This window comes from Chrysemys picta, chromosome 3, assembly GCF_011386835.1.
Source record: "Chrysemys picta bellii isolate R12L10 chromosome 3, ASM1138683v2, whole genome shotgun sequence".
Classification (NCBI taxonomy): Eukaryota; Metazoa; Chordata; order Testudines; family Emydidae; genus Chrysemys; species Chrysemys picta.
Genome location: NC_088793.1, coordinates 96,273,866 through 96,298,723, shown reverse-complemented (window position 1 = coordinate 96,298,723; position 24,858 = coordinate 96,273,866). Strand labels below are relative to the sequence as shown.

At 44.4% G+C, this 24,858-nt stretch overlaps 1 protein-coding gene across 4 annotated transcripts in view; it reads right to left on the bottom strand.

Moving 5' to 3' along the window:
* The window catches only part of LOC101933998 (golgin subfamily A member 6-like protein 26), a 44,588-nt gene extending 19,946 nt beyond the window's left edge, over positions 1-24,642 (bottom strand). The window contains exons 1-4 of one of the 4 annotated variants that reach the window (XM_008176163.4): positions 24,253-24,641; positions 15,080-15,170; positions 14,798-14,876; positions 10,234-10,348 (exon numbers count right to left, since the gene is read on the bottom strand). In XM_008176163.4, coding sequence (XP_008174385.2) covers positions 10,234-10,348; positions 14,798-14,876; positions 15,080-15,168 — 283 coding nt within the window. In that variant the 5' untranslated portion in view covers positions 15,169-15,170; positions 24,253-24,641. Of the gene's footprint in view, positions 1-10,233; positions 10,349-11,830; positions 11,960-14,797; positions 14,877-15,079; positions 15,171-18,618; positions 18,681-24,252 lie in introns of those variants that run through there. The other 3 variants (XM_065588513.1, XM_065588514.1, XM_008176174.4) reach the window with 3 other exon arrangements.
* Between the last annotated feature and the right edge of the window lie 216 nt (positions 24,643-24,858).

The window sequence follows — 24,858 nt, the reverse complement described above, 5'->3', positions numbered from 1 at the left end:
GCACTGGTCTAGTTAATACTTAGTTCTGCCTCAGTGCAGGGGACTGGACTAGATGACCTGTAGAGGACCCTTCCAGTCCTAGATATGATTCTTTTATCTGTTTTCTTGTTCAAAGAGAAGAGGGGAACTTGGGGGATATTAAATGCATGTAACAACATGTATAAGAATTACAAACTAATAATGACCGGGGCACTTGGGAATTGGTTATAAGTTTAACAAAATAAAACAATAGGAAAAATGTATAATGTTTCCCTTTCTCCCACCTTTCAATATGTTTATTTTGTCTTTTTAAAACATAAACTCTTTGAGGCAGGGACAATGCATCTTAAGTGTGCCTACCACATAGTGCCTACCACATTCAGGGCACTATAGTGCCTACCACATTCAGGGCACTATTGCAATTCAAACACATTAAAAATAATTTGAAAGATCTGGATCAATTTACAGCATGTAGCTACGGTCTTCAGAATCTAACTGGGACCAGAGAACAGATGGGGGCAGGGTCACAGGATCCTCAAGTGATAAGGCCACAGGTTCTGCTTCATTCTCAAGGCTGCAACAGCTAGAACAGCCCATAGCCTAGGGAGAGGTAGAATATCATCCACAGGTTGAAAACTCGATTGAAGCTGCAGGAAGGGGGGCCAACTCTGTGAAAAAAAGGTGGCGGGGGGGGGCCTACTGGAGGAACACAGGGGTAGACACCCCTGCCTCATGAGCTCTGTGCTTCCCATTAACAGCCAGAGGGAGATGGGAGCTGATCAGCTTCCTCCTCTCCCTTCTCGTTAATTTAAACCCTGGCCAACCATTTTACCATTTTTGGAAACTCCTATTCCAATTTTAGCTTCTCCACCCTACTCTCTGTTAGGATACTGTGTTTTTTACTGATCATTTGTTTTGGGGTTTCCATTTGAGCCAAACTGTCAGACACATCAAGAACAGCACAGTTAGATTAAATAGAAATAGGACTTAGAATTTAATATCAGAACTTTATGTGATCGCTTAACTTGTTTGAACTTGTACAGTGTGTCCAGTGCAGAAAAAAGGCCAAAATGGCCAGCTACCAGAAGTAAAACAGATCTGGAATTTGGCTAGTGGACCTTAAGAAAAGGCAAAAACAACGAGGAGTTCTTGTGGCACCTTAGAGACTAACAAATTTATTTGGGCATAACCTTAGTGGGCTAGAACCCACTTCATCAGATGCATGGAGTGGAAAATACAGGAACAGGTATAAATACATGAAAAGATGAGAGTTGCCTTACCAAGTGTGAGGTCAGTCTAACGAGACAATTCAATTAACAGTAGGATACCAAGAAAGGAAAAATAACTTTTGTAGTGGTAATGAGAGTGGCCCATTTCAAACAGTTGACAAGAAGGTGTGAGTAACAGTAGGGGGAAATTAGGTTAGGTATCCCCTTAAGAAAAGGGGATACCTAAAGTCTTCACAGATCAAGGTCCCTCTTTTAGTACCCTCTGTCTTCCTTCTGAGGGGTGTGTATGAGATGATTCAGCAGAGCGAACTGAGTCTTAGGGGTAGAGAATTATGAGGAGAATTAAGGGGCCACTTCCCGCAGCTCCCATTGGCTGGAAATGGCAAACCGTGGCCACTGGGAGCTGAGGGGCTCTGTGCCTGTGAACGCTCCAGGTAAACAAAACGTCCCACCCCGCCAGCGGCTTACCCTGACGGGCCGGTAGCCAAAGTTTTCCAACCCCGAAATATAGGGTCAGCTTATGAAAGGGTCATACAGTTTTTGCTATTTTTACCTAACCATCTCGGGGGGGTCAGCTTATAAATGAACAGGCTAATGAACGAGTATATACGGTACATTTTACAATGTATCTATAGTTATGTTGCATATTACTATGAGTAGGGCCCTAGCAAATTCATGGTCCATTTTGGTTAATTTCATGGTCATAGTATTAAAAAAATAGTAAATTTCATGATTTCAGCTATTTAAATCTGAAATTCCACAGTGTTGTAATTGTAGGGGTCCTGACCCAAAAAGGAGTTGGGGGGGGGGGTCACAAGGTTATTGTAGGGGTGGTTGTGTTACTGCTACCCTTACTTCTGCGCTGCTGCTGGCGGTGGCACTGCCTTCAGAGCTGGACAGTTGGAGAGCGGTAGCTGCTGGCCGGGAGCCCAACTCTGAAAACAGAGCTGCTGCCGGCAGCAGTGCAAGAAGTAAGGATGCCTTGGTATCGTAGTGCCACCCTTCCTTCTACACTGCTCCCTGCACAGCTGGACACCTGGCCAACAGCCGCTGCTCTCCAGCTGCCCAGTGGCAATACCGCAACCCCCCTAAAATATCCTTGCGATCCCCCTGCAACTTCCTTTTGGGTCAGGACTCTCCATTTGAGAAACACCAGTCTCCCCTATGAAATCTGTATAGTATTGGATAGGGTAAAAGCACACAAAAGACCAGATTTCACAGGGGGAGACCAGATTTCACGGACTGTGACATTTTTTCATAGTTGTGAATTTGGTGGGGCCCTAACTATGAGGTTTGATCTGGCTTTTTCTCTGCTTACCACAATGAGCTGTTAATCTGAAGTGGCAATACACAATTTTACCACTTGATGGTGCCAAATATATTTTTAAAAAGCCTTTTAAAAAAAAATGTCACATTTTGCAATGCTGTTTAAGCTGCATGTGAACCTCCATGGTTCTATGGAAGTTTACTATATATAGTTTACTATAACAGAAATTTATAGATTAAACTTTCTTGAAATTCACCAACCCACTTTTTTTCTTTACATCTCTATGATCATCTTTCTTCCTTTTTCACATGACTAGAGTTGGATGTAACTAAGAATGCATTAAAACTGCAGTATTCACATCTGTTGTGCAAAACATATCCATATTCACTAAAAGAAAAACTAAAGATAAATCTTTTCAACATCATCTTAGCGAGCAGTAAATTGCATACTGTATCTGTGAATGTTTTATTTGATTGCCCTCTTGATTATTACATGAAAAAAATTGTTCAACAACAATATTCTTGGAACATTTGAGATACAGAACCCATTTAAATACTTCATATATATAGTATAGAAAATTAAAATTATACTCTAGTGATCATGCACAGAAAAGTGACATTAATCTGTATGGCTTCTGCAATATTTACAAATGTTCATGTGCAAACCCAGTAACCTTCATACTTATATACTACCTTTTCAGGTCTTCACAGACATCTAATTAATCACGTAATTACCATTACAAATTAACACCATTGGTCTAGGGCCACTGCTTATCTCTTTGCATTTGGAATCATCATTCCTTTAAGCAGCCAGGGTTGAAAATCTAAACCAAAAAACGAACAACAGCCCTGCCTGTCCCTTCCTCCCAGTGTTTGGGACTGTTGCAGGTGGCATTTAAGGTCTCAAAATTTCTTTTATGGCTAAGAGACCTAACTAAAGACAGTGAATTATACTAGAGAGGTTCCCCTATCAGCAGGGCCGGCTTTAAGCCGATTTGGCCGATTCCCCGGAATGGGGCCCCGTGCCTAAGAGGGCCCCGCAACGTCCAGGGCTGCTGGCGGAGCAGGAAAAAAAAAAAAAAAAGCCATGTCCTGCTTCTCCCCCCTCCCTCCAGCGCTTGCGCCGCATACAGCTGATCAGCGCAAGCCTGGGAGGGAGGGGTGAGGAGGAGGAATGCAGCGTGCTTGGGGAAGAGGCGGGGCCAGGGCGGGGATTTGGGGAGGGATCCAATGGGGCAGAGAGGGGGCGGAATCGGGGCAGAGTTGGGGGAGGGGGGGGGGGGGCGCGAGACAATTTGCGTCCTGGCATGGGGCCCAACACCTGCTAAAGCCGGCCCTGCCTATCAGCAAGGTAGCCAATCAATTCTAGTCTTTTAATTCATTGGGCTGTAGGGTGACCAGATGTCCTGATTTTATAGGGACAGTCCCGATTTTTGGGTCTTTTTCTTCTATAGGCTCCTATTACCTCCTACCCCCATCCTGATTTTTTACACTTGCTGTCTGGTCACCCTACTGGGCTGAAAAATGAGAAAAAAAATTCCTTTCCAGGCTCCTCTAATTCAATTCTTTGTTTGGGAGAGAGCTAGTCTCTACACTGGGAACCTCAGTTTTTATGGCTTTCCTGAGAAGACAGTAGAGTTGTCAACTCTGCCTTCTAGCATCTTAATGGGACAAAGTTGTCAGCTCCTCTATCCTGGCCTGGCACCTCCAGCCGTCTCTATGGTCTAGGCTTTCCTGCTCAGCCCAGTCAATGGATTTGACCCCTTCCCGGTTCAGCTAAGTATGGCCTTTTTTGTACATATATTTGGGGTATATATTACCATCATGATTACATACAAAGTACAATACAGTAACACTCAGCATTGCTCAAAACTAGACTTAAGAATTAGTGTAACCTAATGTCAACCTAGTGTAGTCAGATGATCACTGCTAAAAATGGGTTAAGAATTAACAGGATTCAGTTAGAAGATAAATAATATATTTCCATGGAGTACTATAAGTTAAGCAATCATACCTTTAATTATTTAGTATATGGCAAGTACTATGCATTTTTCCCACTGGAATACAATACACTTAACCAAGATAGACGTAGATTTATATTTTATCCTAGAGGGAAAATATAAATCCACATCTTACAAAAAACACTCTGTCTTATGTAAGAATTCTGACATCATCCCTTTCAAACCAGACCAATTGCGTTAGCCTGTGGGATTTCCTAGACAGGTGTCTACATTGGCTTGCCAATTAGTAGGTAAAAATGCTCATTCTACTGTGGTTTGGGTCCCCACTGTGGATGATGGGGATGACTATTAGTACCAAATGAGGATAGGGGCTCTCCTTCCAGGGCAAAGGAGGGGGAGGAACTGCCTTTAGAAGTCAGGCTGGGGGCAGGGGTTGGGGGCGGGGGGGAAAATCCAGGGATCATAACAGTCAAAAGAAGAAAATATTAAACTGATAAAATGAAACGCTTTTCATATAATGTGTAATTAGCTTTTTGAATTCATTGCCACAGGATATCCCAAGGGCAAGAGTTTAGCAAGATTCTAGTTACAATAGTAAATACACCTCTACCCCGATAAAACGCAACCCGATATAACACAAATTCGGATATAACGAGGTAAAGCAGAGGGGAGCTCTGGGCCCTTTAAAGCGCCCCCCGAGCAGATCACTGCAGACTACGTGGCTCTGGGAAGATGGATAAAGGAGTTTGAGGTGCAAGTGGTGTTCTCGTCCATCTTCCCTGTGGAAGGAAAAGGTCTGGGTAGAGACCGTCAAATCGTGGAAGTCAACGAATGGCTACGCAGGTGGTCAGAGAGAGGGCTTTGCATTCTTTGACCATGGGATGGTGTTCCGAGAAGAAGGAGTGCTAGTCAGAGATGGGCTCCACCTAATGAAGAGAGGGAAGAGCATCTTTGCAAGCAGGCTGGCTAACCTAGTGAGGAGGGCTTTAAACTAGGTTCACCAGGGGAAGGAGACCAAAGCCCTGAGGTAAGTGGGGAAGTGGGATAACAGCACAAGGACTCCTGCCTGATACTGAGAAAGCAGGACGATCAGCAAGTTATCTTAAGTGCCTATACACAAATGCAAGAAGCCTGGGAAACAAGCAGAGAGAACTGGAAGTCCTGGCACAGTCAAGGAATTATGATGTGATTGGAATAACAGAGACTTGGTGGGATAACTCACATGTCTGGAGTACTGTCATGGATGGATATAAACTGTTCAGGAAGGACTGGCAGAGCAGGAAAGGTGGGGAAGTTGCATTGTATGTAAGAGAGCAGTATGACTGCTCAGAGCTCCTGTATGAAACTGTAGAAAAACGTGAGTCTCTGGATTAAGTTTAGACGTGTGAGCAACAAGGGTGGTGTCATGATGGGAATCTGCTATAGACTACCAGACCAGGGGAATGAGGTAGATGAGGTTTCCTTCAGGCAACTAACAGAAGTTACTAGATCACAGGCCCTGGTTGTCATGGGGGACTTCAACCACCCCGATATCTGCTGGGAGAGCAATACAGCAGTGCACAGACAATCCAGGAAGTTTTTGGAAAGTGTAGGGGACAATTTCCTGGTGCAAGTGCTGGAGGAACCAACTAGGGGCAGAGCTTTTCTTGACCTGTTGCTCACAAACAGGGAAGAATTAGTAGGGGAAGCAAGAGTGAATGGGAAACTGGGAGGCAGTGACCATGAGATAGGAAGAAAGGAGAGCAGCAGAATACGGACCCTGGATTTCAGAAAAGCAGACTTTGACTCCCTCAGGGAACTGATGGGCAGGATCCCCTAGGAGAATAACATGAGGGGGAAAGGAGTCCAGGAGAACTGGCTGTATTTTAAAGAATCCTTATTGAGGTTGCAGGAAAAATACAACCTGATGTGTAGAAAGAATAGTAAATATGGCAGGTGACTAGCTTGGCTTAACAGTGAAATCCTTGCTGATCTTAAACACAAAAAAAGAAGCTTACAAGAAGTGGAAGCTTGGACAAATGACCAGGGAGGAGTATAAAAATATTGCTCACGCATGCAGGAGTGAAATCAGGAAGACCAAATCACACTTGGAGTTGCAGTTAGCAAGGGATGTTAAGAATAACAAGAAGGGTTTCTACACGTAGGTTAGCAACAAGAAGGTCAGGGAAAGTGTGGGCCCCTTACTGAATGGGGGAGGCAACCTAGTGACAGAGGATGTGGAAAAAGCTAATGTACTCAATGCTTTTTTTGCCTGTCTTCACGAACAACGTCAGCTCCCAGACTACTGCACTGGGCAACACAGTATGGGGAGGAGGGGAATAGCTCTCTATGGAGAAAGAAGTGGGCTAGCACAAGTCCATAGGGCCGGATGCGCTGCATCCGAGGGTACTAAAGGAGTTAGCGGATGTGATTGCAGAGCCATTGGCCATTATCTTTGAAAACTCATGGCGATCAGGCGAGGTCCCGGATGACTGGAAAAAGGCAAATGTAGTGCCCATCTTTAAAAAAAGGGAAGAAGGAGGATCCGGGGAAGTACAGGTGAGTCAGTCTCACCTCAGTCCCTGGAAAAATCATGGAGCAGGTCCTCCAGGAATCAATTTTGAAGCACTTCAAGGAGAGGAAAGCGATCAGGAACAGTCAGCATGGATTCACCAAGGGCAAGTCATGCCTGACTAACCTAATTGCCTTCTACGATGAGATAACTGGCTCTGTGGATGAGGGGAAAGCAGTGGATGTGTTATTCCTTGACTTTAGCAAAGCTTTTGATATGGTCTCCCACCGTATTCTTGCCAGCAAGTTAAAGAAGTATGGGCTGGATGGACTATAAGGTGGATAAGAAAGCTGTCTGGATTGTTGGGCTCAATGGGTAGTGATCAATGGCTTCATGTCTAGTTGGCAGCCGGTATCAAGCGGAGTGCCCCTAGGGTCGGTTTTGAGGCCGGTTTTGTTCAATATCTTCATTAATGATTTGGAGGATGGTGTGGATTGTACCCTCAGCAAGTTTGCAGACGACACTAAATTGGGAGGAGTGGTAGATACGCTGGAGGGTAGGGATAGGATACAGAGGGACCTAGACAAATTAGAGGATTGGACCGAAAGAAATCTGATGAGGTTCAATAAGGACAAGTGCAGAATCCTGCACTTAGGAAGGAAAAATCCCATGCACTGCTACAGACTAGCGACCGAGTGGCTAGTCAGTGGTTCTGCAGAAAAGGACCTAGGGATTACACTGGACGAGAAGCTGGATATGAGTCAACAGTGTGCCTTTGTTACCAAGAAGGCTAAGGGAATTTTGGGCTGTATAAGTAGGAGCACTTCTAGCAGATCGAAGGACATGATCATTCCCCTCTATTCAGCACTGGTGAGGCCTCATCTGGAGTACTGTGTCCAGTTTTGGGCCCCACACTACAAGAAAGATGTGGAAAAATTGGAAAGAGTCCAGCGGATGGCAACAAAAATGATTAGGGAGCTGCAGCACATGATTTATGAGGAGAGGCTGAGGGAATTGGGATTATTTAGTCTGCAGAAGAGAAGAATGAGGGGGGATTTGATAGCTGCTTTTAACTACCAGAAAGGGGATTCCAAAGAGGATGGATCTAGACTGTTCTCAGTGGTACCAGATGATAGAACAAGGAGTAATGGTCTCAAATTGCAGTGGGGGAGGTTTAGGTTGGATATTAGGAAACTTTTTCACTAGGAGGGTAGTGAAGCACTGGAATGGGTTACCTAGGGTTACCATATTTCAAAAATCAAAAAAGAGGTGCTGCCCTAGCCCCGCCCCCTTCCACTTCCCCCCCCCAGAAACTCCCTACTCCCTATCTGTCCCCCCCACCCTAGCTGCCCCCAGGACCCCACACCCTATCTAAGTCTCCCTGCTCCGTCCACTGCCTGCCCCAACTGCTCTCTACACCCCCTTCTCCTGACAGCCCCCCCCAGAACCCTCGACCAATCTAACCCACCCGTTCCCTGTCCCTTGCCTGCCCCAACCGCTCTCTACACCCCCTTCTCTTGACAGCCCCACCCAGAACCTGCGACCAACTAACCCCTTTGCCTGCCCCCCCTACCAGGCCAAGGGAGAGCTGCGGGCTCCATGTGCAGCCAAACAAATAAGGCGCTGCTCTGTGGGGGAGGTGGGGGAGGGGGAGGGACTCTGGCTGCTAGAGGCCCCAGTGGCTGTGAGCGGCTTTCAATCAGGCACAGCCGTACAATCAGCCACACTGCACTCTGCATGGGGGAAGGGAAAAATCCCGGACATTTCTACCTTATTAGAAATCCCCCCCGGATGGCCATTTAAAGCTAAAAAAGCCAGACATGTCCGGGGAAACTCGGACGGATGGTAACCCTAGGTTACCTATGGAGGTGGTGGTATCTCCTTCCTTAGAGGTTTTTAAGGTCAGGCTTGACAAAGCCCTGGCTGGGATGATTTAGTTGGAGATTAGGTCCTGCTTTGAGTAGAAGGTTGGACTAGATGACCTCCTGAGGTCCCTTCCAACCCTGATATTCTATGATTCTAATGGATAAATTGCCTTATATTAATCTGTGTGAATAATTAATGATGATGCTTAGGAAATGAGGGCCTATTGTTCCCCAAGGGTCTCTAACTTGTCAAAGAAGGCCTGAAATTGTAAAAAGATCCTAGGGTCCCAGCCCTTTATACTTCAGATCTGCTTAAGCTTCATCAGGGGAAATTTGAGTCGCCAGACTGAGATCCCACTTATGCTGGTACTCCCTGAATATGATATTGAACATTGGACTATAACCTATGGACTAAATTGTAAAAGAACTCTTTGCAACTACAAAGTTCACCATCTCTGTTATGTATCTAAACCTTAAGAATTGAACTCATGTCTGTATGTATATTGATCTTTTAACCGTACTCTCTCTCTCTTTTCTTTTTTAATAAATTTTAGTTTAGTTAATAAGAATTGGCTGTAGCATGTATTGGGTAAGATCTGGAATATTCATTAACCTGGGAGGTAAATATGTCCGATCTTTTGGGATTAGTAGAATCTTTTCTTTTATATGATGAAATAAGATTTTCAGAAATCTTCATAATATTTGACTTGGGTACCTGGATGGAGACCTGAGGCTGGGTTACTTTAAGGGAACTGTGTTGTTGGTTTCTGGGTAACCAGTAAAGTATAACGGAAGCTATTTAGTTCTGGCTTGGTAAATCTAAGTATTGACACATCCACCAGCTTTGGGATTTGTCTGCCCCATTCTTTGTAGTTCACCCTAATTGAGTGACCTCAGCTGGCCCCCACTGGGACCCCGGTCACACCCACTGAGCCCACTATTTGTCCTATGACTACAGGTGTTTTAAAAGGCCACTTCACCTTTACCCTCAGAATATGGCTAACTACTTATGCTAAACCATCTAATTAATTTTATATTTAGCTGTGACACTCTGAGTACCTTTTCCAGACGTGAAGAAGGGGTTTGTGTAGCTCAAAGGTTTGTCTCTCTCACCAACAGAAATTTGATCCAATAAAAGATATTATCTCACACATCTTCTCTCTCTAATTATTCACTGAGAGGCAGAAAGGAACTGGACAACCAGGATACAGAGTGCCTGTAAAGAGCAAGGGATTGGCACCAACTCTCGATTGATCCATTTCTACCTGACATCAAAGAAAAGGACGCACCCGTTATCCACACTAGTGCCACAGCCACAGAACTTCGGCTGCTTTTCTGGAACCTGAAACTCTGCAGTTTATGCGACTCAAAGTATTAAGAAAAAAAAAAAAAAAGACTACACACATTCAGATGTTGACATTTGATTGCTGAAAAACAATTACCAGCTGCAACATTGATCTGGTTATTAATTCGTTCTCTGTCTGTTTTCAGCATATTTAAACTGGCTTCCTTTCGCTTGAGTTCCAAATGGAGGCCATCAGCTTGGGACTGTAATTCCTGTAAAAAAATAAATATTTTTGTGGTGAAAGTATATTTAATTATTACTAAATATTTCCACAAGTGTCAAATGCTCATTTATTCTGGTCGTCTGCATCTCAATTCAAACCAATAAAATTTTTAAAAGAAACTAAACACAGGTAGATGCATTCAGATACAAATTTCATATTTACAGTGTCAGCATTCCACACCACCTGCTTCAAATGTCTATTATACTCACACTGAATGTAGTTAAGTTCAGACATGTTAAAATTTTGAATTATGAATGTAAAATGGTGGTCTCATTTGCTATAGTACTTGCAATAATATTGTTTCAATTTAAGCAGTTTTAACTGTTAAAATGAATAATAAGCCTTAACATTAAACATAGATGTCCATTTACCAGTTTCATCAGTTTTTTTTTAAACACCATTTTTAAACATAACATCTTAAGAGATCAGTTTAAAAAATACTGGAGAAACAGCCAATTGCTTACAGTGTAAACAACTAAACAGTATGTGTTTTTCCTTCCATTTTAAAAACTTTGTGATTCACCATGGCTTAAAATTAAAATTTCTTTAAAAAGAAAATATTTTCCCATGCACTATATCGAGCATGAGCAAGGCAATGAAGGCTTCTCAGAGTGGAAGATTTAGACTGTAACTCTCCTGCTAAGGGACGGATTAAAATGAGAGACCATAAGGGACGTGGTCTTTATCAGAGCCAGAGTTGTGAGGGCTTGATTCAGGAAGGGAGAAGTTCAGTGCCTTTGTGATGAGGCATCAGCACATCAGGGGCTCTGGATGGCACTGTTGCCTTGGCTCCTTAATGATGTGCCAACACCTTGGCACAGAAACATGGAATTCAGCCACTCTAGGCCCCCACCACTGCACACGATCCTCTTTCTAACAGAACACCCCACTTGCTGGCAAACCCCCCTTCTCATTGAAGGCCCACTCACTCTGTCTTCCTTCCCTCAACGTCTACCTCCAAGCCTTTGACTGCGTAAATGGCTCCCTACTGACCAGGAGCATGCTGGTGTCGGGCAGGCAGCACCAGAAAAAGGAAGCAACTCTCAGATCTGACCAGTCCCTTTGGCTAATCTTGGCATAGTTAAATGCTTTTATTCTGAATAAGTGGAATAACAGTTTGTGTTTAATTTTAAAAATGCCTGGGTCTGGAATGTTATCAAAACACATGTGGGTGTGAAGTTTGGAATATATGGGAATTATTGAACTAGTTGAACAGTTAGAGGAACCCTAAGAAATGCAAGAAAAACAAAGCAAAATTTAAAAGAGGAAACATTTTAAAATTTTACTCTGCCAAAATTATCAAATATTTAACTAAAATTATTACATGGAAAATGTGACAGTCCTCTGAAGTTACCATGTCACATTTGAAGGATTTTTGTCTGGCTTTGACTTGATTTGAGAAGTCTCAGTGCATCTTTATGAAGTAATTACTGATGCCTTCATTATATATCTTTATAATTGCACGACAAACCTGCATCCCCAGTACACAAAAAGGCACTTTTCCTCAGCAGGTCCAGCACATATTAGAATTATGATGAGAAAAGAAAAACAGTTAGGAACATTTTCAAATAGTCTACAGTGGAGAAATTTTTCACACACACCATAACTCAGACGTGGGCAAACTATGGCCCGCAGGACCGTCCTGCCTGGCCCCTGAGCTCCTGGCCGGGAAGCCTAGTCCCCGGCCCCTCCCCCACTATTCCCCCTTCCCCTCAGCCACGCCCCGCCAGCTGGGCAGCATGGGGAGCACAGCTGGCTCTGGCCGGGTGTCGCGGCTGCGAGCTCCTGCTGCTGGTAAGGGGGCGGGGAGTGGGGGGGTTGGGTAAGGGAGCAGGGGTGCTGGGGGACAGTCAGGAAGGAGGGGGAGGTTGGATGGGGAGGAGGTTTGGGGGGGGCAGTCAGGGGATGGGGAACAGGGAGGGTTGGGAGTGGGAGTCCCAGGGGAGCTATCAGGGGGCAGGGATGTGGATACGGGTCAGGAGGGCAGTCAGGGGACAGGGAGCTGGGGGTGTTGGATAAGGGGGTGGGATCCTGGGGGGCAATTAGAGGTGGGGGGGTCCCGGGAAGGGGTAGTCAGGGGACGAGGAGCAGAGGACGGTTGGATAGGGAGTGGGAGTCCCAGGGGGGCTGTCAGGGGGCGGGGCAGTCAGGGGACAGGGAGCAGGGGGGTTTGATGGGGGGCAGGGGTCCCAGGAGGGGGCAGTCAGGGGACAAGGAGAAGGGGGGGTTGGATGAGTTGGGAGTTCTGAGGGGGGCAGTCAGGGGGCAGGAAGTGGGAGGGGGCGGATAGGGGGCAGGGGCCAGGCTGTTTGGGAAGGCACAACCTTCCCTACCCAGCCCTCCACGCAGTTGTGCAACCCCGATGTGGCCCTTGATCCAAAAAGTTTGCCCACCCCTGCCTTAACTCCTTTTCTGATTACTCCCCCCAAAAAATTTCCCAGAAAATGTCTACTGTAAGATTAAATATGACATGAGAATTTAGGGAGATTGTTTTCTTTTTTGATTATGGCTATGACATGGGCTTCAAGTTTTGGTAGGCCCTAAAGCAAAAAAAGTGGAAAGACCTCGATGGCAAACATATGCAGAAGGCCCCTGAGCCAGTATGACCTGTTTCAAAGAAACTGACATATCTTATATCATGTATACATATTTTATTATTTATTACCAACATGCTTGGTGATGCACAACGTACAAAAACTGAGACGCTCCCAGCCCCAAAGACCTTGCAGCTGATGTACAACAAGGCACATAGTATAGCTAAAATCAACTTCAAATATACCATTGATGAACCTTTATGGTCCATAGTTCTGGAAAAATCTTGAAAAGAATGTAAATTTATAAGTCATTAGAAAACTTCACCTCTTTTAAAATGTGGTTCTAGGCTAGCGTTAAAAAAAAAAAAAAGAGCCTAAAATCAGGCTCCTAAATAGGTGGTCTGGTTTTCAAAAGTGCTTAGCATCCATTCCAGCTCCCATTGCAGACCCATGGAGGTCCCACTTCAATATATTTCTGAACTGAACTCTGTAGCTTATGTGATTTTACTTTCCAATTCATAAGCAAAGAACACAATATCCTTATTCAGTCAAATGGCTGCATTTTTTCCTTTTGCTTATACACAGAACTGTCTCATAAAAATTCCTTCATTTGATTTATAACAACCTATATCTGATGTGCTGTTCCTTTATTAGTTTGTTATTAACTAAAGTTAACTCCTCCACACATTCACTAAGAGCATGATAACAAACCAGCATGTCATACAAAATTATTTAAACATGATGTAAACCACCAACACACAATAAATCAAATGTCAACTCCTTTAACCCACTTGATCATTTCCTTTTTCTGTCATGGTGGACTATCAATAAAATATTTATGCATGAACACGACAGACTTAGCAAAGTTGTGAAGCCCTAGGAGACAAAATAGGAGCTCATTTTGCTGACATAAGCTAAGTGAACAAAAATGCTTTTTCCATATTTATTTACATAGAAATATACTGAAAATTTTGAAAAATGATCTGTTTTCCTCACTAAATACATTCCCTCACCTAGATTAGTAAATGGATTTAGATGGGCTGTATGGCTCCTTTCTGCACCAAGACTTTTTTTATTCAGCTATAGCTATGCCAATATAGCTCCCCGTGTGGACACTGAATTCTGGAATATTAATCTATTGTGGAGTAACTATTCCAGAATAAAGTCACTTTTTCTCCTGAACAGAGTATCTCATGAAAAAGTTATATTTACAATAACTATAGCAGAATAATTATTCCATTATAGCTATGCCCGTCAACTTCCCCATATAGACAAGCCCTTGGTTACTAACTTTAGCTTTGTCCTCCTGGTAAGATCAGGGCCATATATAGGTAGATATGGCCAGTTTAGGCAACAAACTTTTTAAAAGGACACAGTCAACTTAAAAAAAAACAACACTGAAATTCTTTATTGTTGTTACAAGTAATACTTAAATTGACTATAACTAAAAGATTTGAGAAAGTATTTATTGTATTTTTTCCTGTTTATACATTTGACAGCATTTTTGTAGTCAGGCCTCAAACCTTTATACACATGCTTAATTTTGTTTAAGCTCATGAGCAGTCCAACTGAGTATGTGACGTCATTGTAGAATGAGTCTTAATCATTCAGTTTCCCATTTTGTTGAGTCTTTCATTCAACAACAGGAGTAAGGAATTTTTTTTAATTATTGTAAAATCATAACACTAGGCAGGAGGACTTAGAACAGATGCAGAAGCTGAAGCTATTTTAACTCATTCTTTGATACTATATTTAAAGTTGACACAATATTTCACTTTATTTACAAAAAAACCCCAAAAGACAAAAAACCCCAAAGTGCAAAAAAGCTACACTACTTGATAGAAACAGAATAGACCACAGAGTTATTCACATGAAAATAAAGTTGTGTAACTGGAAAAATTTACCTCTAGCTTTTGAAGCAAGTGTTCCGTTTCAGAGGTAATGCGGGGTTGAAGATCAGTGGCTTTTTTAGTCTGTTCACGCGTAATAATGGAAAGTTAAGGTCAAAAAGTGATTTTAAATTAATTACATAAAGTGCAGAAAAAGTTTTTCTTTAATCAAAATCATAACACTAAACAGTTAAAATGTTTTACTCAGCTTGTGTGATCTTAATGTATTTCCAAGATAAGTTTTTCTTGGGTATGGTATATTTATCTAATTTTTTAGAAAGCTGTATTGAAGGATATAGAAAATTGGCTTCCAGTTCAAGAAAGTAGATTTGTTGCTGGAGGTTCTTGATGTATTCAGATTCTATACTTGAAGTTGTATTCTCCATTGCTAGAAAAGATTAATTCAAAACTATATGTACATTGTAATTATCAAGCAACAAAATATTATTGTACTCATAATATATTCTCCCTATGGTAAAATGTCTCTATTAAGCCTATATCTTCTACTCATCCTAGTATATTTTCACACTTACTGATGATAGTGGTGTGCAGTACACTGTAATGCACACTTTCCTAAAGGAGATTCAGTTACTACTCCTATGTAGTAATATCAATGCTAAGAACAAGATGACTTCCAATTCAAATACACCTCTACCTCGATAGAACGTTGTCCTCAGGAGCCAAAAAATCTTACCGTGTTATAGGTGAAACCGCGTTATTTATCAATACAGTATTTTTATTACATTATGAAAATGGCAACACTCTTCCAAGATCTCACTTTTGTAGCTTGTATCATTTTGAATAAGCCTCTTATAAGACAAGGCTCCTATGTTTCATCAAGGAGTATCAAATGTGAAACAGCATGAAGGTATTTAAGAAACCAACTCAAAGAGTTCCTCCTACACAAGCATTCAGGTCTTGAGCAGTCCAGGCAAACAACACACGTTACAACAAAGCTTAAACTTGTTCTTCATAGTAATTTTAAAAACAATACTAGCTGTCTATTTAATTTTAAAAACAGCAAAAAATATCCACCTTCCTTTCCATTTCTTATAAGGAGTCTTGAAGTTTAAATCTCCTCAGTGTGATAGATATGCTTGCTTTGATCTGCTTAGTTCTTGGAAGTCCAGGGGCTCTGGGCTGCTGGCCCCAAGTTGTCCCGGTCCCTAGGGACAGCTCTATCCGCCATTAGGAAATTTTTTCACGAGAACCCCCTGTTACATTTCGTGAACCCCCAGGGGTTCACGAACCCCAGTTTGGGAACCACTGCTATAGTGCAATGCCTATCAATATAAATAGATCCAGGAACCATGCAACAGAACCTTACTTTAAATGACATTAAAAATGGCAAATTCAAAACTGATAAAAAGATACACTTCTCCAAACTATGTGTAATTAGACTGTGGAACCCCTTGCCACATTATGTCACAGAGAACAAGAACTTTGCAAAAATCAAAAAGTTACTGGACATTTATACTGATAACAAGATTATCCAGTTACATACTAAATGCTAACAAACATTTTAGAAAGGATATAAAACCTCATAAGATGAGACCTTTGGGGGTGAGGGGACAGATTACCCCATACCTGCCTACCGCAGGGTTTGTTGCACCTTCTTCTGCAGCATTGGGTGCTGGTCACTGTTAGAGACACGATACTAGAAGAAATGGACCATGGATCTGAGCTAAATGACAATTCTTATGTTCCTACTGTTTTTAATGATTCCATACATTTACTCCTCAGAGAATTCTGCACCACTGCACATGTGCAGAATTTATGTCTCCCGAAGATTTCTTTGTTTCCCCGCAGAAAAGTGACTCTGATGGGGAAGCAAAGGGAAGCCACAAGAGTGGTCATGCAACCCTCGCCAGCAGTATGTTTCAGGTGCCCAGGGCAGCTGGCAGAGAGGTAAATCACTGTGGGACAGGGGGCGGGACTGGGGAAGACCCGGCTGGTGGCTCCTACCCTGTGCTGGGCTCAGCTGCTAGTCCCGGCTGGGCTAGGGAAGACAGGACTTCCTCTTCCCCTGCACAGCATCTGGGGCTGGGTCAGACCCACCCCCAGATTTCTCCCCCAGCTTCAGGAAGCTCTGCAAACCTCCCTCCCCCCTGCCCCGCCGCTTCTTGCGCCCATTGCTCCTCAGCTGCAGGGGGAGGGATCCCTGTACAGGGAGCTGCTCCCCCATCTGCCCAACCCCCATGAATCCAGATGCCCTCATACCCAAACCTTCCCACCGAACCTCACACCCCTGCACTCAGAACCCCCCAATGAGCCCCACTCCCCCTGCACCTGGACCACCTTAACAAGCCACCCACACCCAGACCCCCCTGCCAAGCTCTATATTCCCCACACCCAGACCTCACCCTGCTGAGCCCCAACCACCTTCACCTAGACTCCCCTGCAGAGCCCCATTACTGTTGCACCCAGAACCCCCCAACAAGCCCCCATATATCGAGATTCCCACACACCCGGATCCCCCACTGAGCCACCCGCATCCAGATTGTCCCACACAGAACCCTCTCAACCCACACCTGGATCTCCCAACACTAAGTCCCTCCACCCTTGGATCCTGCCTTGCTGAGCTTTCCTCTCCACACCCTAGTGCACCTGGCATGGAGGGGCAGGGCTCTGGGTGTTTCTGGGGCAGGCCTGGTCCTTGCGCTGTGTCAGGGTTGGATGCAGCCTCACCACTGAGTCCGTGTCCCATGGGCAAGCTGCACAGTGATCTCCCACCTCTATGCAGCCAGTGGCCTGTGCTCCCTAATGCCCATGCTGGAGCCTCCACTTTTATCTGACAAATAAAATTTGCGGAATTTTAAAATAATGTTCGCTGAATTTTTATTTTTTTGGCGCAGAATTTTTTCAGGAGTAATACATTGTAAAGTACATCTGCCATGGCTCCAAGGGATGGAGTAGTGCTGGTTTTATCATTAAAATATTAATTAAAGAAAAAAAGGCACCATAGTGTTATATCATGATAAAAGAATACTTTGGCCAAATTACTTCAACATTGTTGTTTCACATCATAATGTGAGATTGCTTTAGCTACAAGAAAAGAGCAACATTATTTTTAATGAAGAAACTTTTGGTGCAATATTCTGCTCATCCTACTCATATAAGCTAATAGGCTATGCATAAAATTGCATCTTTAGAAATCTGGTCTCAAGAGATCAGTGGGTATTAGTATGAAGAAGTGTTTCTAAGACTCAGTTTAAGGATACATTTGGTAATAATGGATATGAGGTCACTATCCTAGCACAGACCTCATGCAAATGAAGATTGCATACTGTGCTTTCTTGGATGTACCCTGTACTGACACGTGGCCTGAAATGCCTTAGTCTTGCACTATGATCATAAGTGCTAGAAGTAGGTGTGCTGGAGATGCTGATGCACCCCCTGGCTTGAAGTATGGTTTCCATTATAGACAGGATTTACAGTTTGGTTCAATGGCTCTCAGCACCCACACTATACAAATTGTTCCAGTACCCTTGACTGTGATATACATTACATAGGGGATATGTGAAATCCAGCATCAGAGTTTTCAGTTCTAAAAACATGAGGATTGAGTCCTTATAGTGCAAGATCATAATGACAGAATTATTTCAACCTAGAAAGACTATTTTGTGACAAAAGGAAATCAAAATTTTTAGCACTCTATACCTTTTACCCTTCTGTTACAGCTAAAGAATAGATGGCATTGTTAGATTATACAAATGTTAAAAGATCATTTAGCAATTCTAGAATTGCTAAACTGCTCATGAAACAGCTGAATGTTATGAGTCAATTTAGAATGAAGTAATAAGTAAGAGTTTAAAAAAATGGTACAGCTTACCAACCTTCTATGAAATGTGATTTTTAGAAGCAAAATAACCAGGGCTGTGGTATTAGGTACTTGTAAAGGTTATTAAGGAATTTGAGGGAAAGGCAACAGCAGATTTATTTGAAAATACAAAACAGCTGAAGGCCTTATTGGAAAGCTGTACTGAATTAATGCTTGTTTAGTTTGGCAAAGGGTTGCCACCTGGGCAGTTTAATACTAGCTCAGGCTGGTGCCTCACCTCATAAAAGCCAAATGAAATTAAGATGAAGCCAACTTTTTAAAAATGATGTTTAATAAATAAAAATAAAGCCATTATATAGCAGAAAGTGTAAGATTCCCTTCCCTTGCTTTTCTGTTTGGAAAAAAATCCAAGCAAACCCCAAAAATCTGAAGCATGCAGGGATTTCCCTAGTCCCCCCCATGAGGGGTGTACCCCCCTGAATTTCCCCAACACCCTCCCCCAGTTACATGCAGTGTTGGAAACTTAGTCATTGGTTGGAAATTTGAATTGAAATTAAAACATTAATACACACTTTAAAAGTATACACAGTATATGAGAAAATACTTGTACCTGAGAAAGCATAATGGGTTTGAAAAGTATGAACAAAGACTAGCTTCCTCATACAGCTGTTATTTATGACAATGTCAGCACATTTGTTTCAGCTATATTGGCCTACCTAATAATGTCAAATGATTATTTATAAGCAAGGTCTGAATGAGCTCTCCCTTGACAGCTAGCGATGAGCCAGGGATGGGTGGAAAGGCTTCAGGACCAGACTGTATTTACATGAACACACCTACTCTGCCTAGGTATCCAGAAGACATAGCTGTGCTGCCCAAGTGATCAATTTTGGCTGGTGTTGGGTTACAAATCACTTAAGTATTAAATGTGGGGGTCATGAAATGTTGTTATCCTTATAGTATGAGTAAAGGGCAGCAGAACTGTACTTAGCCTGACTGAATGAGGGGGTCTCCCTCAGTGCTTAATTTGGGCTAGGGCTTGCCAGGGCTGAGCTGCAACACCTCCAGGCTTGGAAGTTCATAGCCCTAGGACCTCTGGGCTTATCACATCAGTTATGAAAGTAACAAACTTGCTTGAGCCCCGGCACCTCTTTCATTACAAATTAAGCACTAGTCATCCTCAACTGAACTGCACTCCCTAAGCAGGAGGTTTGGATGCCGTATCCTAGTGAAGAGAGAGAGTGGGGCACAAGCATTTTGCTTAGTGGTGTGGGCTCTGTCTAAGACTCACAGGCACTCTTTGACCTGCCCCTCTCTCCTGTTTAGAGACAGAGCTGATTAGGCTCCATAGAGAGTCTTTTGGTTTGGTAAGTGACCACTAGAGCTGAAATCCCTGATAATCAGGTTTAAGTGCTTAGACCTGCTTTGGGACAGTGTTTCTGTGGAAGAGAAAGCCCAGCCTGCACTCACTGTGAGGCTCCCGCACTGAGAGCTGAAATCACTGAGAGCTGGGTGGAAACTTGAGAGACCAACTCGCAGAGGTCACAGTGGCAGGTGGCAGCAGAAGGTGACAGTGCAGGGCCATTGGGGACAGAGTGGTAGAGTGAACGGTGGCACGACAAACAACAGCGGCCAGAGCACTGGACTATGTTTTAGTGACTTTGCTCCAGAATGCTAGATTTGGGACTGGGAATCTTAAATCTTAATCTTATATAAATATACAAGATTTTTAAAATGCATTATTTGCCAAGGTCATTGTCTCACAACATCGCTATCTCCAAGAGGTCATTATCTTGGGGAGTTTCTGTACTAAACTTTTTTTTATTATTATAATTATTTTTTTATGTAAGAACAGTCATATTGGGTCAGACCAATGGTCCATCTATCCCAGTATCCTGTCTTCCAGCAGTGACTATTCCAGGTGCTTGAGAGGAAATGAACAGAACAGGGAATCATTGAGTGATCCATCCCCTGTCGTCCACTCCCAGTTTCTAGTGAACAGAGACTAGGGACACTCAGTGCATGTTGTTGCATCCCTGCCCATCCTGGCTAATAGCCATTCATGGGCCTAACCTCCATGAACTTATCTAGTTCTTTTTTGAACCCTGTTATAGTTTTAGCCTTCACAACATCCCTGGCAAAAAGTTCCATGGGTGACTGTGCATTGTGTGAAGAAATACTTCCTTTTGTTTGTTTTAAACTTGCTGCCTATTAATTTCATTGGCTGATCCCTGGTTCTTGTGTTAAGTGAAGTTCCTTATTCATTTTCTCCACACCGGTCAAGATTTTATAAGCCTCTATCATATCCCCTCTTAGTCATCTCTTTTCCAACCTGAAAAGTCCCAGTCTTTTTAATCTCTCTTCATATGGAATCTGTTCCATACCCCTAATCATTTTTGTTGCCCTTCTCTATACCTTTTCCAATTCCAATATATCTTTTTTGAGATGGGGTGACCAGAACTGCATGCAGTATTCAAGACCGTGGGCATATCATGGATTTATATAGTAAAAGTGGAGGAGCTTGGTTTGCCAGACTGATCAGCTAAGCCAATACTGACAACCTATATGAAAAGGCTGCAAAACACCATGCCTCTGGACTGCATCAACATGCAGAAAGCCTTATAAGCCAGTCACTGTCAAAGCCAATTTTAGAAGAACTTAATGAGGCTGTTAAGAATGCTGGAGACGCAACTCAGTTTATATGAATCAACATGGCTGTGGCATCATACTACACACTACAAACTGGAGGCCAATGTTAAGTGCATTGTCATTTGTTAATCCTGAAGTTGGACACTGGTTTCAAACAAGACTGGCAAATCCTCACTATCTTTCTGAAAAAACTCAGCTGACTCTCTAGAAGCATGCGGTGCAACAGTGAAAGACTCAGCAGTTAGTTGATAAAGTGAAGAACTCTCTCACCATATTGAAAATATGTGCATACATGGCTGATGAATGCACCAATGCAAATAGGCATCAAGTATTAAGGCATTGTGTATATTATCTTGGGGTATGTCTACACTACTCGCCGGATTGGCAAGCAGCAATTGATCCAGCAGGGATCGATTTATCACATCTAGTCTAGATGCAATAAATCGACCCCTGAGCGCTCTCCTGTCGACTCCTACTCCAGCACCACGAGAGGTGCAGGCAGAGTTGACGGGAGAGCAGCAGCAGTCAACTCACCACGTTGAAGACACCATGGTAAGTCGATCTAAGTACATTGACTTCAGCTACATTATTCACATAGCTGAAGTTGCGTAACTTAAATCGATCCCCCACAGTGTAGACTAGGGCTAAATGTCTGTCGTAGGCCAGTAGATGTATTCTAGATGTTCAGGTTATAGAAGACACATCAGCTGCATCTGTGACATCTTAGAAGAGTTAAATGCTTGTAAATTGAACCCCGAATTTACATTTGATGGAGCTACAAACTTCTCTGGAAGACACAGTGGAGTACAAGCCTTGGCTCAGAGAAAAGTGTAACCCTAATCAATCCTTTACACACTGCAGAGGCCATCTACTCCAGCTAGCACTAGTATGAGCTGCAGACTCTTCAAAAGACATTAAAAAGCCATACATTTAATAGCTTTTTATACTCTTTTTTCAGTAAGAGTCCAAAAGGACTGAACGTCTTGGAAACAAATACAAGTTACACTGGGATTGAAGTTCAAATTAGTCCAATCTGGGAAAACCTGCTGGCTTTCTCATGAGCAATTCTTGGCTGTTGTCTTAAAATTACTGCAACTGTTATTACTGGCTTTCGAAAGTATCTACCGAGATGGACTACTTTTGTTACTAAGGTCAGAGAAGACAATCGCCATACTCTCTCTTTTAAGTCTACTGTTGAAACCACTTGGGTCATTAAACAATGTCGTCCAGGCATCTGCTACAACAGTAGTAGATCTGTGTCCAGCAATAGAAGCTACCCTTGGATCAATCAGAGATATCCATTGAAAATGTATTTGAAGAAGCAAAGACTTCAGTCCAGAAGTTGACTAATGAAGGTACTTATATTGACTCCTTAAGTGAAGAGGACAAGATGCGTTTGCTAAGCCAGTTTAAAAAGAACACAGACTTGATTCTTACAAATCTACAATAGCGATTTCTGGATTCTACTCAACCTCCACGTAGCTTTTACAGGTGCCTGTCCTATAAAACACCAACAGTTAAGTGGAGTGAGGCGCTACCAGCAATGGGGTGCCATGTGATCAGGACAGAATAAAGAATTTTGAACACAGAGAGGAATATCATACTACGAATGAATGAAGATTTGACTTCAACTTCTTCTTTATCATCACTAATGGTTCAAACCGATCTTTGTGCTACGTTTCCTGGGATGAAAGAAGTAGGAATTCATCTCTTGCTACTCCCAGTCACAACAGCTACAGCTGAGCATTCTTTTTCCTCATTGAATAGAATGTTGTGTTCTGAAACAAGTTGCCTTCTACCTGATCAGGAGCATATCATGAAGGACTGGAAGTAACGGACACACAAGAAGACACCAAAGAATTGTGCAAAATTACAACAAGAAACCAAGAAGGATGTAGACGTAGTGCTTCATAGTAGGCTTGAGTAACCAACTTTAATTTTTGTGATGATTTTAAAACATGAGTTAAATTTTAATAAAATGGTCATGAAACATTTTTCAGTTTTTACTATGGTGCCATACAGCCCACCTTCGCCTTCACGGTCTCAATCCTCATTGGCCCTCACCTCCCCCCCCCCCGAATATTCCAACACCCCCCTTATTTCAATTCCTGGGGAAAACACTGGAAGGCTGTCCTAATAAAGCTCCCTGAAAAGTATTGCTACAGAGGGGGATTGCGGGCAGTTCAGTAGAAACAGCTCCTCGCCTCCTGGCGTCCCCACAAGCGTTACTACAGCTTCTGCGTTTCAGCGCTGGGAGCCCTCTTCGGTGCACTGCATAGAGGGTCACAGCTTGAATCCTGTTTAGGGTGACCAGATGTCCTGATTTTTGGGTCTTTTTCCTATATTCTTTTCCCTATATTCTTATTACCCTGTCCCGATTTTTCACACTTGCTGTCTGGTCACCCTAATCCCGCTGTACCTTATTATGCCCTAGGGTTCAACGGGGCCAATCGCCGCCAGCTAGGTGGTTTTCAGAAGTAACAAACCGGCGTTTAAGCACATAGAAAGGAGCAAGAGCCCCGCTCCTGCCAGCCCCCGAGCTGGAGCCGGCGGGCCAGGGGGGAGCGCGGTTTGGACAAGGGAGGAGGAAGGTGACAGCGCCGGCACAGCGCGCCCCGACGCGCGCAGGACGGGCTCAGGCGGGGGCCAGGCACCTGCTCTGCCCGCCCCGCCCCGCCCCGGCCAGGCGAAGCCCGCGAGGGTTTCCCTGCAGGCTCGGCTGTGACTCCTCGGCCCGATCGTCTCCCCTCCGGCAGCAGCCTCAGCCCCCTCCCGCGGCCCCAGGCACCTCAGGCCGCTTCCCAGGGCCCACCTGTGGCGTCTCCCGGGGGCGGCTCAGGGCAGCGCTAGCGCCGCCTGGGCTCCGCGCCTCCCCCCAACAGCCCGGGCCCCGAACGCGCCGGGGTCAGGGACCCGCGCCCGGACCTCCGCGCGGAGCCGGGCTCCCCCGCCAGCACTGACGTCACGGCGGGAGCTGCTAACGATGGGAAGCACCCACGCGCCTGCGGCCGCCCGGAGCCGGGTCACGCGCTCTGCTCACCTCGCTCGCGGCAGGTCCGTCACTGGGGGCACCACGGCCGGCGGGGGGACAGGCTGGGCAAGCTGGAGGCGCCGCCGCACGCGGTGTTGGTTGCCAGGGTAACCAGCCCGGCCTATGGAGCCCGCTGTCCTCCGTTGCCCGGGGGGTGCGGCCACGCGCTGCCGCCGGCGGTCTGTGGGGTCCCCGCCCCCGCGCAAGGCGGGGCCGAGCTGGTTCTGTCCCGCAGGTGCGGAACCGGCCGCTGTGAGGTCCCTGCTCGGTGCCAGCTGAAGGCGCTGCCCGCTAGGCACAGGGGGCGGGGGGAAGGCGGCAGAATCTGTGCAGGGGCAAACCGAATGCACGAGGAGACAGGGGCCGGAAAGGGTCCGAGGGCGACAGCCGCTGAGGTTAAGGAAGATGCGCTGCCGCCGGTGGCGGAGGGGAAACCCTGGGAGAGGGCGTAGCGGGGACAGACGCTAACCCACATTAAGTGAGCTATCTGCAGTGGTTGCAAAAACAGGGTGCGGGTGGCAGAGGTGCTCCCCCGCAGGAGGATACATCTCTGCACCTGCTGCTCCCCAGGGCTGTGTGCTGAAAGGCCCAGATGCGGCCCAATGCCTAGAGAAG